Source organism: Cololabis saira, chromosome 11 (genome assembly GCF_033807715.1).
Source record: "Cololabis saira isolate AMF1-May2022 chromosome 11, fColSai1.1, whole genome shotgun sequence".
NCBI classification, from domain to species: domain Eukaryota; kingdom Metazoa; phylum Chordata; class Actinopteri; order Beloniformes; family Belonidae; genus Cololabis; species Cololabis saira.
The window spans coordinates 9,159,536-9,172,662 of NC_084597.1; the positions used below are offsets into that span (position 1 = coordinate 9,159,536).

General features: G+C 36.5%; 2 protein-coding genes across 2 annotated transcripts; one reads left to right on the plus strand and one right to left on the minus strand.

The window, feature by feature from the left end:
- Nucleotides 1-944: 944 nt before the first annotated feature.
- Nucleotides 945-3,871, plus strand: grp (gastrin-releasing peptide). Its single transcript, XM_061733265.1, has 3 exons — nt 945-1,095; nt 2,288-2,514; nt 3,676-3,871. The coding sequence occupies exons 1-3, from the start codon at nt 945-947 to the stop codon at nt 3,727-3,729; spliced, it is 432 nt and encodes a 143-aa protein (XP_061589249.1). The 3' UTR covers nt 3,730-3,871.
- Nucleotides 3,872-6,394: 2,523 nt separating this feature from the next.
- Nucleotides 6,395-9,874, minus strand: rx3 (retinal homeobox gene 3). Its single transcript, XM_061733266.1, has 3 exons — nt 9,449-9,874; nt 8,191-8,414; nt 6,395-7,300 (listed from the first exon to the last, which is right to left on the minus strand). Exons 1-3 carry the CDS (start codon nt 9,711-9,713, stop codon nt 6,857-6,859), a joined length of 933 nt encoding a protein of 310 aa, XP_061589250.1. The 5' UTR covers nt 9,714-9,874; the 3' UTR covers nt 6,395-6,856.
- Nucleotides 9,875-13,127: the final 3,253 nt, after the last annotated feature.

Here is a 13,127-nt window from a genome sequence, read left to right on the forward strand (position 1 = left end):
ATTTAACTGCTGCTATGTCATTCCTGCAGTATTTCTGCAGGTGTTTTGGTCAGTGCTATTATTTGTAATATATTATATTATTTGTAATCAGCACAAATTATTTGTCCCCATATGATAAAATCCACCATCCCCCCTGATTTTTTTTTACAACTCGAGTACTGGATGTGAGTGTATGTGTATGACACTGACCCCCTTTGACACCAAACAGGAAGTGAATAGATCCGTGAATATGAATTAGTGGATAAGTGATGGATGGAGCGGTTGAAATCGGTTCTACAAATTGTATTGATCCTCAACAGTAGGCTACACGCTCCTTTCCTGGCTTAAAAATAACACAACAATTTCGAAAATATAAAAGTTTTAATACCTATAGCCTATTCTCTGAAAAAGAGTCTCTCGCGTCTCTGAGTCCTTAACTGACCTGAATTACGCTGAAAATGTTTTGTTGACGGAAACTTCGGAACGAAGGACTCCGTTTTTCTTTTATGTGACCTATTCTATGACTTTGATGAAAATACTTTTTATAACCCCGCCCTCCTGATCCTCACTGAGAAAGATAACAATTCCAAGAAGTCGCCTTCATCCCCCAGCGATGACGTCATACCCCTTGGAATAATCCTGAAATATCTGAAAATAAAGGAAAAAGAAAGGAGAAATTAAAACATCGTCGGTAATTGCAGCCCACAAATGCTAATTTGCCATCATCACTGTCTCATTTGGGTCTTCGTGGCACTTTTACAAAGAGCCTCTGACGTACAGCTGTATCAGGAGGAGCATTTAACTTTGATCATTAGTCATTTCTATCAAAGCCATCGGGAGCGCAACTTCAGCAAGTCTGCAGCCTTTTTATCTGCAGCATAAAAATCAACTATGGCAGAAATGTTCCAAAGTTAGACCCAACTGAGTAACATTTGTGCTTCGTTTGATATTTTTTTCCTCACACAATGGGTGGAGAGTGCCTATGTTTTTCGTGGACTTGCAGACCGCTGTGGCCAGTTTTTGCTGTCCTGGCTCTGATTCCCTGTTTGTTGCACTGCTCAACTCCAGCACCAGTTGTTGGGAAAATGTATCCACGCGGAAATCACTGGGCTGTAGGTAAGAAAAAGACTTATTTCATTTTTAACTATTTATTTTTTGCTTTAATTATAGTGATATATATAAGACATGACATTGAGATGGACTCATTATAATCACACATTCATGTTAATGCTTTTTCATTTTTGTTCTCTACTGATAATGATGCTTTTTTCCACCGCGGTTGAATTGGTTTGATATTGGATATTGGATATTATGAATTCAACACCCATAAAACTTGTGATACATACCACTGATTTTGGTCAAACCACTTGTGATGTGTTCATGGTCATCTAGACTATATATCACAAGTAAAGAGTAATTATTATAAAATCATATATATGGGCTGATTTAATGAGGTTTAATGAAAACAATCGGTGTTATGTATCACAAGTTTTATGGGTGTTGAATTCATTAAACCACATTAAATCAGCCCATATATATGATTTTTAAATCTGCCCATATATATGCCCATATGATTTTTTAATAATTACTCTCTTGTGATATATAGTCTACCATGAACACATCACAAGTGGTTTGGCCAAAATCAGTGGTATGTATCACAAGTTTTATGGGTGTTGAATTCATAATATCCAATATCAAACCAATTCAACCGCGGTCTTTTTTCCCCTCAATTCGGGACAATATTATTCTCTGATTGAAAGCACTGGAAGAGAGAGGGAGAAAAATCCAGTTATATTCAGATGATTGTTTACCTAAATTCAGCTCTTTGGATCACTTTACATATTATAACCATTAAAACTGGTTCAAATGAACTGAAGAGCAGATCGTCCACAAATAAAATTATAATAAATAAGAAAAATAGGAGTTAATGCATCAATTTCAATTTCAATTTATTTTAATTGATAAGGAGGGACAGTGCACATCATTATGCATTTTACAAAAATAAAAGCAGATGCACCCAAATGTAGCCTATTGGCTAATTCCCATTGGCAGTCCCCCGGCTAGAATATAAAAACAAGCAAGTTTAAGAGCAATACAATGTTCAGTTAAAAAAATACAATAGTACAATAATATAACCAATATCACGATGATACAACCAACCACACATTTCATAGTATTTTTACATTTATAGTTTATAAGTTACTGTTATAAGTTACAGCAGCAGGCTAAAGTAAAGTGCAAGTGTCTATGTAAAGTGTCACAGCTATAAAGTGCACATTATGTCATCACATTATGTACAACTCCCTAGGTCATTTAATGGGCAAGAAGAGCATTAAGAGCTTGGCTCAACTAAAGGAAACCGTGGACAGTGGCTACCTCACACCCTCAGAAGCAGTCAGGGTTTCTGACCAGGACAGACAGGAACGACCCATCAAGGCTCTGCAACCAAAGACACAAAAACAGATGATACCTCAAAGGCTGCATCAGCTCCACAGCAGCTGGAGAGAAGAGGACACCGCAAAATACCTCAGAGAGGTGAGGCAGCAGATTTACCCTGCTTTAGTGACCATTTATCCTGTAAATAGAAATAGAAATAGAAATAGAAAGCCTTTATTATCATTGTACATGTACAGTGGAATTAGGCAGCAGCTCCGTCAAAGTGCACACATGCAAAGACTATGTAAGCAAGGAAGCATAAATGTATATACCGTATTTTCTGAACTATAAGCCGCTACTTTTTTCATAGGTTTTCAACCATGCGACTTATACACAGGTGCGGCTATTCTGTGGATTTTTCTTCCACCGCTAGGGGGAGTGCTAACTTGAATTAGAATAAAAACTAAGACAAAATAAATGCAAAGAAGAATACGCTACTTCTTCTTTAGCAGATAGAAGTAGGTAGAAGCAGATTTCAAACAGATAAATAGATAAATAAATACGGGTTATTTTCTCTTGGTTCTGTCCCGTTTTAATCAGCAAAGTTGCTGCCGTGTTAAAAGACACTGTTAGGAAAGGATCTATTTAGGTACAAACATGTACATCATTTACAGTTCTAAATCCTTCTGCACATGTAGTAAATATCTAATCTAACAACATAAATATCTGCGACTTGCATATCTTTTTTTTTTTAATAGAGCAGATGCGGCTTATATACAGGTGCAGCTTATAGTCCAGAAAATACGGTATATGTACACACACTATAAACAAGAGTGAATGGGAGGATACAAAAATGTACATCAATGGGTGGGGGGATATTGCACTTAAATGAATGGAAGAATAATATAATATTGCCCTTGAAAGGATGGGAGTATTGCACATATATAGTAGAATATTGGGACATTGTGGATAGAAGGTAGAAAAATATTGCACAGAAAGTATGAGGTAGCTTATAGGTTGAGAGAGTTCACAGCTTTGGGGAAGAAGCTGTCCCTGAATCTTTTTGTACGGGTTCGTAAGGACCTGAAGCGCCTCCCAGAGGGCAACAGGTCGAAAAAAGGTGGAAACCGGGGTGGGTGTTGTCCTTTAAAATGTTCCTTGCCCTGTTGAGGCAGCGGGAGCTGTAGATGTCAGACAGGGAGGGCAGAGGGCAGCCGATGATCTTCCGTGCTGTGTTTGCCACCCTCTGCAGCCTCTCATCCTCTCATCCCATAAACGTACAGTATGATGACATATCTCTTTTTATCCCCTGTTTTATAGGTGTCAGAGCTGTTTTTTCTGGCTTTGGAGCTGAAAGAAAACGAGTCCTCCTGAAGACAAGACAGCCAGCATCATCTGCTTAACCTGTTCTGTAATCACAAATGCACAGTGTACATATCCTGCTGTAAGAATATGCCGTAAACACACAAGAAAGATTTCCTTTTCAGTCATTCATATTTTCTATATGCAAATCATGCCGTGCTTTGACTATGACTGACCTGACAAGGTTGTGTTATACAAGTTGATGACTTGAATAAATTTCACATTGTGATAACTGCATTGTGGATGTATTATTTGTATTTGTATTTATTTATTTAGCACAATTTAAAAAAAATAGTGGAAGGAGGGAACGAAGCCCAGAGGGCTTGTACAGAGTTCCACTCCCGTCATCTACTGTAAACAGAAAATGAAATGTACAAACATAGGAAAACTCTAATTATAAACATGAAAAGAAAACAAGGATACATAATAGAGAATACATTGAAAAATTAGGACATGATGAATGAATGAATATTTTTTCAGCCATTTTTTGAAGGATATAAATGACAATGTGGACCTCAGAGACATATCTAAATTGTTCCAGAGTTTAAGACCTGTGTCTAGTTGAGTATGAATGCAAGTCGGATGAAAGACTAAAGAAATTATGAAAGGTGTCCGGAAGATCTTGCTTATTGTTGATAAACTTGTGCACAAATAAACATGAGTGAAAAACATTGAGTTTATGAATGGGTAATATAGAGTATTTTTTGAACAGAGGTGTGGATGGATTATGTCTATTGGACATAGAGATTGATCTCAGGAAATGTCAAATCCTGCTTTGCACAACATAATCACCCTTTTATTCTAAGCAGACCTTTTCAGTTTTAGTTGGAAAAAATAAAGATGGGGAGGTGAAAGGAAATACCTCAACCTTTGAACCAATGTTTAAGAGATCTGGTGGATTTAAAAAGCCCTTGGTGGATGTATAGTGTATAGAGAACATGTCATTACAAATCAATAGAAAGTTGTTCAGAGGAAAATGTGTGTGCTCGTAGGAGTGGTCTCTTGCAGGGGGACAACGCCACGGGTGGCCAACGTTTAAACGACATTCTTCATGTTCCTTTTTCTTTTTTCACACAGTTTTATTAAAAGCGTTTACGTAGTAACCGAGTTTCACCACTAGATGGCGCACCATGTCCACTTCAACTTTGTGTCTGTGTTTTCACTTCAGTAACTTTCCAGTGAGATTAAGCATTAAATGTAAACCTAACCATGACCACATATGAAAACAGGAACGCGTTACAGTCTCATAATGGAATTTTTAAGATAGTTGGATTGATGGATGTTGTTGTTTTTTTAATTCACAGGAGCAGAGGTGTCAAAAGTATTCACATTCATTACTCAGGTAGAAGTATAGATACTAGAATTTAAAAATACTCCTGTAGAAGTTGAAATATCAACTCAGTTTTTTACTCAAGTAAAAGTATAAAAGTACTGGTTTCAAAACTACTTAAAGTATAAAAGTGAAAGTAATGTAAGGGGGAAAAAGCCATTAAGGACAAAAGCCATTGAAAATGAATGTATCTTAGTGTAATACAAATATATTAAAGAACCATATATGTGTACTATTGAGCATTAACATGTGTTTCAGAGAGCAGGAGATATGATGACTAGTTGCCTATAAATTTTGTAATGATGCAAAAAGTCAAACTTCAGAGGCATGTTATCATTTATCCTAACCTTTATTGGAATGTACATCCAAGTTTAGTTGCAGGAATCTGAGGGAACGGATGTAAGAACAAAACTGGACAAGAACATCTGAAACAACCACAACCAAATTCACTCGGATGGCGCAATTTAACTGGATAGTTTTTCTTTAAAGGCCAAAATGAAATAGAGTAACAAGGCTGTTTTTAAAATGTAAGGAGTAAAAAGTACAGATAATTGCGTGAAAATGTTAGGAGTAAAAGTAAAAAGTCGTCTGAAAAATAATTACTCCAGTGAAGTATAGATAACCAAAATTTCTACTTAAGTAAGGTAACGAAGTATTTGTACTTCGTTACTTGACACCTCTGCTCATAATGGAATTTTTAAGATAGTTGGATTGATGGCTGTTGTTGTTTTTTTAATTCACAGGAGACAAGAAAGTAGTAAATACTAATTGAAAGAGAATAAAAAATGTTTCGCTGCTGCTCTGCTCATTCCTCAGCATTGATTGGTGAACAATGGAAGAGCAAGCCATTTTTACCCCCATTATGGTTCTAATCCCAACAGCAAATCCGATGCAGTTTAGAGGAGTTAACGAGGAGGAAATAAGGGGGCTAAGAAACTCATTCAATTAAACAAAGTCCAGCACTTTAATACAAATCTCTTCAGCAAACCCACAATGAATATTACTGCTACTTTTAATTCATTCATCAGGACTGTTTACTGTGTTGAAAATGCACTTAAGTATAAATTAACATAAAAATAAATATGGATAATCAAAGTTGAAAATCTGCTGTTTTTTTGAACAGACATAATTTCGTTTGTTGGATATTTTATCCCTGGTATAGCAGTCCGTTTCCACAAGGGGGTGCTAGTTTTATCATTTTGATGCTTAAAATACATTTCATCCTTTTTTTGCCGTTCTAATAGATACGATAGACAGAATTTCGTCCCAAAAGTGACCAAAAAAAGAAAAAAATTATGAAAACTGGAAAAGCAGTACATTTTTAAAGGTATTTTATTTTTACCCTGGAGTTTATTTTGTTGGGTGGGTGCAGATGATACATTTTTTTAGTACAAAAGAAAAGTAATTGAATACAGCTTCTTGATTATGAACCGGATAAACAGATACTGATGGCTATCAATGGCATGTATTTGTTATATTGGCAACATATCACTGTATACGACTGCAACACGGCCAGGTGAATGTAAAGTTTTACGGAAGAAAATTTACAGACACGATAAAGGAGAAGAAAAACACATAAAAAAATGAATTTTAAATGGTCAACAGTGGCATACTTTTCAGCAACTTAACAATTTTGCATCCCGAGTGTTCGGGACACCATGTACATGAGTCCTGGGGTATAATTGGAGTTCCAGCTTCTTAAAAAGTCAAATATTTTACATTCCCATCGGCTCAATAAAAAAAAAAAAACAGAAAAACACACACATCACATTCTGGGTCTTAATGTCTATTTTAAACCTCCACTCAGTATCACCACGTCTTCCCAATTGACTGGATGTGTTCCTTTGCCTTCATCCTCAGTGAGGCGATACTGGAGTTCCTTGGATCAGATGAGCACTGGTATGGAGGCGGGGGGCACATAGAGCCCATGTGGGGTAGGTGAGGGCTGTGTCCCAGGGCCGGGGAACTGAATAAAGAGGCCGGCAAGGAGGAAGGCATGGAAGGGGGAGGAGGAGTGTAGGCGCCGGGAAGGCTCTGCGAGCTGCTGATGAAGCCGGGCACCGACTGCAGGGTTGCGGATGTGGTGATGGAGGTGGGGAGCCAGGGCTCCAGCTGCAGCCCAGCGCCCAAGGAGCTGGTGGGAGAACAGCTGAAGGAGAGCAGAGAGGAGGAAGAGGTGTCCTGCAACTTGATGGAGCTCACCTCCAGCTTCTCCTGACGACGCCATTTGGCCCGCCGGTTTTGGAACCACACCTTAAAAGAATACGGAAAAACAATTAAAGCAAGCAAAAAAAAAATTTGCATTTATTTGTATAATTTTTGTATCATTTTTATGATACACTGAATATCTAATAAATACTGCATATATACATATAAATATATATACTGTATATATATATATATATATATATATATATATATATATATATATATATATATATATATATATATATATATATATATATATATATATATATATATTTTTTTTTTTTTTTTAAAGAACATTTTAAAGAAAATTATCATGTACATTTTTTTTTAGATATTTAGAAATGTGAGGAAAATTAATTTAATAGCAGCAAAAATTCCAAGACCTCACTAAGTGATGTCACTGCAGTCAAAAGTAAATGTCATAATAATTATACATATTAGATGAAAATTCAATTTTTAATACCCTTTTATTTTCTTATTTTAATAGAATGTTATATATTTTGCAAATAGTTCTCTTCTTTTCTCGTCCTTTTCTTCTAAGTAAAACTTAGAGAAATAGCATTTCTTTCCAAACACATACATTAAATGCTTTTAGTTGGTTCTAGTTTATTTCTTCTATAAGTACATCTGGCACTGCATTCACCCATTTCATTCATATTTCTAAATAATGTTTATTATTATTATTATTATTTATACATTTTAAGCTATTAACCTGAAGAGAAATATCTGCACTGACTTGCAAAACAAAGGTTAGAATGTTTTTTATAAAATGTTTTTCATTTACAATTAGGCCTATTATAGAAATCCTCTAGGTTTTAAAAGAGAAAATAAGGGGAAAAAAGGAAAGAAAATCTAAAACAAGACATATTGCACTTTTTTGTTAGTTTTTGGAGCTAATATAAATGGAATGAGAGGAGTTTGGGACGAGGTAGTACCTGCACTCGGACCTCCGGCAGGTTGACCTTCAGGGCCAGCTCCTCTCTGCTGTAAACGTCCGGGTAGTGGGACTTCTCGAAGGCCCGTTCGAGTTCGTGCAGCTGGAAGGTGGTGAAGGTGGTTCGGTTCCGACGGTGTTTCTTCTTGTGGTTCTCGTCGTCGGACAGTTTGCTGCCGCTCTCAGGCGACTCCGGACAGGCCGAGGCATCCGCGCCGCACACACCTGCGGGGCCAGGTAAAGATACAGTAATTAATTAATGAAACAACTAAATCAATAAATAAAATTCTGCCTTTTTCGTGGGAATTCCACTTTTTAAAACCTTTTGTTTAAGTTAGGCTACACGACGACTGTTTACAACAGGTGTCGTGCCAAAAAGTGATTTCCTGCCAGAATCTGATTTCTTCTGATTTGTGGCCGCGGGAGCGCGCACAGCAGCCCGGTGAGCGATAGCGCTAAAACGTCAGATTTTCAGATTATGAAGCTCAAGAATGAGATCAAGTCATATTTAGGCAGAAACAACTTTTCATTAACTGTATTTGGCCTTCAATCAGTTTTTGGCAAGTGAAAATGCCTATTTTGTGTTGTAATGGTCCTTTAAAAGAGTTAAAAAGCAATTTTGTGAGCTCTAGTGTTTATATTATGAAGCTCAAGAATGAGATCAAATCATATTTAGGTAGAAACAACTTTTCATTAGGCCTAACTGTATTTGGCCTTAAATCAATTTTTGGCAAGTGAAAATTCCTATTTTGTGTTGTAATGGTCCTTTAAAATAGTTAAAAAGCAATTTTGTGAGCTCTAGTGTTTATATTATGAAGCTCAAGAATGAGACCAAATTATATTTAGGTAGAAACAACCTTTCATTAACTGTATTTGGCCTTAAATCAATTTTTGGCAAGTGAAAATGCCTATTTTGTGTTGTAATGGTCCTTTAAAAGAGTTAAAAGCAATTCTGTGAGCTCTATTATGAAGCTCAAGAATGAGATCAAATCATATTTAGGCAGAAACAACCTTTCATTAACTGTATTTGGCCTTAAATCAATTTTTGGCAGGTAAAAAGACCAATTTTCAGGGGAGAAATCAGATTGGCAGGCAATCACTTTTTGGAACAACACCTGGTCGCCCATTAAATAACAATATAGGACAAACGATGATAATTTTCTTTAAGTAAAAGTAAAACTTATGCAGTCTTTCTTATATTAAAAAAACGACAAACTTATATAATTCGGTTTTATATTGAAACTTTTAGATCGACTCACCGTCACAACTTTCTGGGTAATGGTGACCTTTCTTCATTTGGGTCACAGTTACATTATTCCCGCTGCGCTCCGCATCTTTGACTTTGTCCGTCCCGCCGTAAGAGAGTGATTTGTGGAAGAGTGTGTCCTCTTTAAACCCCAGGATGGCCTCGATGCTGTGCACGGTGGCTGCGCTGCTGCTCCCCGGGCTCTGCGCGCCGCGGGCGGACGGAGACAGGCGCTCATCCATCACCGTCACCTGGGAGGTGGAGCTGAGGAGCCACATTGGTCGTTAAAGTCCAGAAAAAAGACAAAACAACTCCAACTCAGATGTTTTCCGCTCTATTTTAGTTGTCTTTCTTCTTTTTCTTGTAGCCCAAGTATTTTGGAAAACTTGCGCATGGACGAGATTACGCACACAAGTGTCTTGCTCAGCGGCCACGCAGCATCTTGGAAGTCGGCTTTTAAAGTAGAGCCTGTTGTAAAGACCCCCTGGACATGCAACCCCCCCCTCCACCCCCTGTTTTCGCGTCAGAGAGGGGATGTCCTGTTTGATTTGGTCCAGTGGGATTTGAGGGGGGAACTACTCACCCATGCAGGCCCGCAGCTTCCACACCCTCCTTAACTCCTCCCCATCTCAAGTGCAGCGGTCAGAGCTGGCTCTAAACCTACTTACATAAATCTTAAAACCATCTTTCCATTCCTCCAGATGTCATGTTCATGTCGGTCAGTGAAAGAAAAAAAGAGATGAAGATTATAGGCCCACAGATTAAGGTACAACAGAATCATAATTACAAGATTTCTGGTGAGGACAAGGACTCAAAGATGACAGCTTAATATTTAATCAAATCGTCAAGATATTGTGGCCAAAAATGAATGGACTGTCTTTACTTGATCAAGCAGTTGTTTTATTGATCTGAAGAAATGGTCATTCTTTTCCTGACACGTGTTGATTGAGTATTACTTGAATACTTTAATGACCTCAAGAAATTAAATGGAATCAGTAGTTACAATTTGTGAACCAGGTTTTCTTGAAAAAAAGAAAAGAAAAGGGGCTTTAAGTGTTTAGTAAAATAGAGTGACAAAGCACAAACAATAACAAATTGAAGCTATAGCCACTTAACAGCAAACAAAGATTGACAGCAGTGTGGTAATCCTGCTTAAGGGGATTACATTATTTTACTCAAAGGAGTTAAAACCTCTAAAACTGTTTAGCTTTTCCTAATTAAAGGAGATGACCTTTGTTTGCCCAACATCGGAGGGGGGGCTCAGAGAGAGAGAGAGAGAGAGAGAGAGAGAGAGAGAGAGAGAGAGAGAGAGAGACAGAGAGAGAGAGAGAGAGAGAGAGGGAGAGAGAGAGAGAGAGAGAGAGAGAGAGAGAGAGAATTACTTTACGTACTTATTTCTTGTGTAGGGCGTTTCTGTTCTGATGTTTTTGTTAGGTTTTCAATCTATTACCTTTATAAGATTTGATTTTATTGATAATGTTGATAAATTATTTTAATGTGAATAAGTTTAAAAGTAAACTTATCACCCGTCACAACTGTCATATTTACGTGTTACATTCCAACTTCCGTCGCAGAGAATCTTTTTTGCACGCTGTAATGTCATTTGTTGAAGCATTTGTATTCATTATCTGTATAAAAAAGTCCATATAAATTACAAAAAAAGGTGCAATAAACATAAAAAAAAAACTTTTTGGGGTTTGTTTTTACATAGAAATTTCATAGTTGCATCCCTCAAAATTGTACACTTCCTGTTTTTGCAGAAGAGATTTGGGTGATGTATGTCTCACAGTTGCAAAGAAAGAAATACGCCATTTCTGACACCCTTTTACCTCCAGTTTGATACTGTGAGATGAACCATTTTCATATTATATGTTGATTACACTAATTAAGGCAAGCGGAAGAAATTTCACACTGGAAAAAAAACTTGTAACTATTGTTCCTAGATCTTCTACGGGTCAACCCATAACATAACAGGATTGCAGAAATGGGTTTATAACACAGATGAACTAGACCAGGGGTCGGCAACCCAAAATGTTGAAAGAGCCATATTGGACCAAAAACACAAAAAACAAATATGTCTGGAGCCGCAAAGAGAGACATGCAAACTGAAGATGGTATAAAAATAAAAGCGGCTTTTTTCAACAGAATATCATCTTCTCTTTTGGTCATTTTGACCATTTTATCTAATATAAAGGAAAACTAAACCCACAAGTCATCCACAGAACTTCAAGGAGACAGAAGAGCTTAAACATCTGAAATATGTGAAATACTCAAAGGGAGCTGTCAAATGGAAAGCCTCCACATGTTCCACCTGTGTCTAAATCCTTCACATCCGTAGCTCCTGGCTATATTAGACATATGAAAAGTTTGACTTCAAAGTCACTCAGCTTTTACAGTACATGATCAAAATATTAGTTATGACTTGAACTTTTCAGATCATATTTAACGGTTACTCACACAGAAGCTTAAGAGGAAACTTCTGTACCTCTCTGATAAAATAAGTAACCTACACCTCAGATAGTTGGAAGTTGGCTCTCACATCCAGAGGTGTCTTCAGTATTCACATTCATTACTCAGGTAGAAGTATAGATACTAGAGTTTAAAAATACTCCTGTAGAAGTTGAAGTATCAACTCAAGTTTTTTACTCAAGTAAAAGTATAAAAGTACTGGTTTCAAAACTACTTAAAGTATAAAAGTAAAAGTAATGTAAGGGAGAAAAAAGCCATTAAGGAAAAAAGCCATTGAAAATGAATGTATCTTAGTATAATGCAAATATATTAAATAACCATATATGTGTACTATTGAGCATTAACATGTGTTTCAGAGAGCAGGAGATATGATGACTAGTTGCCTATAAGTATTGTAATGGTGCAAAAAGTCAAACTTCAGAGGCATGTTATCATTTATCCTAACCTTTATTGGAATGTACATCCAAGTTTAGTTGCAGGAATCTGAGGGAACGGATGTAAGAACAAAACTGGACAAGAACATCTGAAACAACCACAACCAAATTCACTCTATCCGGATGGAGCAATTTAACTGGATAGTTTTTATTTAAAGGCCGAAATGAAATAGAGTAACGAGGCTGTTTTTAAAATGTAAGGAGTAAAAAGTACAGATAATTGCGTGAAAATGTAAGGAGTAAAAGTAAAAAGTCGTCTGAAAAATAATTACTCCAGTGAAGTATAGATAACCAAAATTTCTACTTAAGTAAGGTAACAAAGTATTTGTACTTCGTTACTTGACACCTCTGCTCACATCTCATATATAAAGATCAAATACTTGAGTCTACTTCTACTTATTATCTCCTCGAGTTCATGATCTTTTTGAGAATCTGAGAATTGCATCCTGACAATACAGCCAAGTTTTAACAAGATTAAAGGTTAGATGGTATGTGATCATCATTGGTTTTGTGTTTATTGGCAAGATTATGCATGAATTCTAAATATTTTTTCATGAAAATGAGTAAATCCATAAAAAGTAAGCAAATTAAAAAACTATCAAATCTTGTTGCCAATCAGTATCCCATGTATTAATACTGTGAAGTACAGTATTACTATGGTTGGAGGATTGCTTTAAGTGTTTTTCACCACACTGGATCTGAAATTGAGTAATACATGGATTTAATAGATGACCTTTAGCTTAAATGTTTTAATAAAAATGTACCTTCAATTATTTCGGAATTATCTTA

Coding starts and splice junctions, on each gene's coding strand:
- grp (XM_061733265.1), top strand. CDS start 945: ATGGGTGGAGAGTGCCTATGTTTTTCGTGGACTTGCAGACCGCTGTGG. Junction 1,096..2,287: donor CGGAAATCACTGGGCTGTAG/GTAAGAAAAAGA, acceptor ACAACTCCCTAG/GTCATTTAATGGGCAAGAAG. Junction 2,515..3,675: donor CCGCAAAATACCTCAGAGAG/GTGAGGCAGCAG, acceptor CCTGTTTTATAG/GTGTCAGAGCTGTTTTTTCT.
- rx3 (XM_061733266.1), bottom strand. CDS start 9,713: ATGTGGCTCCTCAGCTCCACCTCCCAGGTGACGGTGATGGATGAGCGC. Junction 8,415..9,448: donor TTACCCAGAAAGTTGTGACG/GTGAGTCGATCT, acceptor CTGGCCCCGCAG/GTGTGTGCGGCGCGGATGCC. Junction 7,301..8,190: donor TGCCGGAGGTCCGAGTGCAG/GTACTACCTCGT, acceptor TATTCTTTTAAG/GTGTGGTTCCAAAACCGGCG.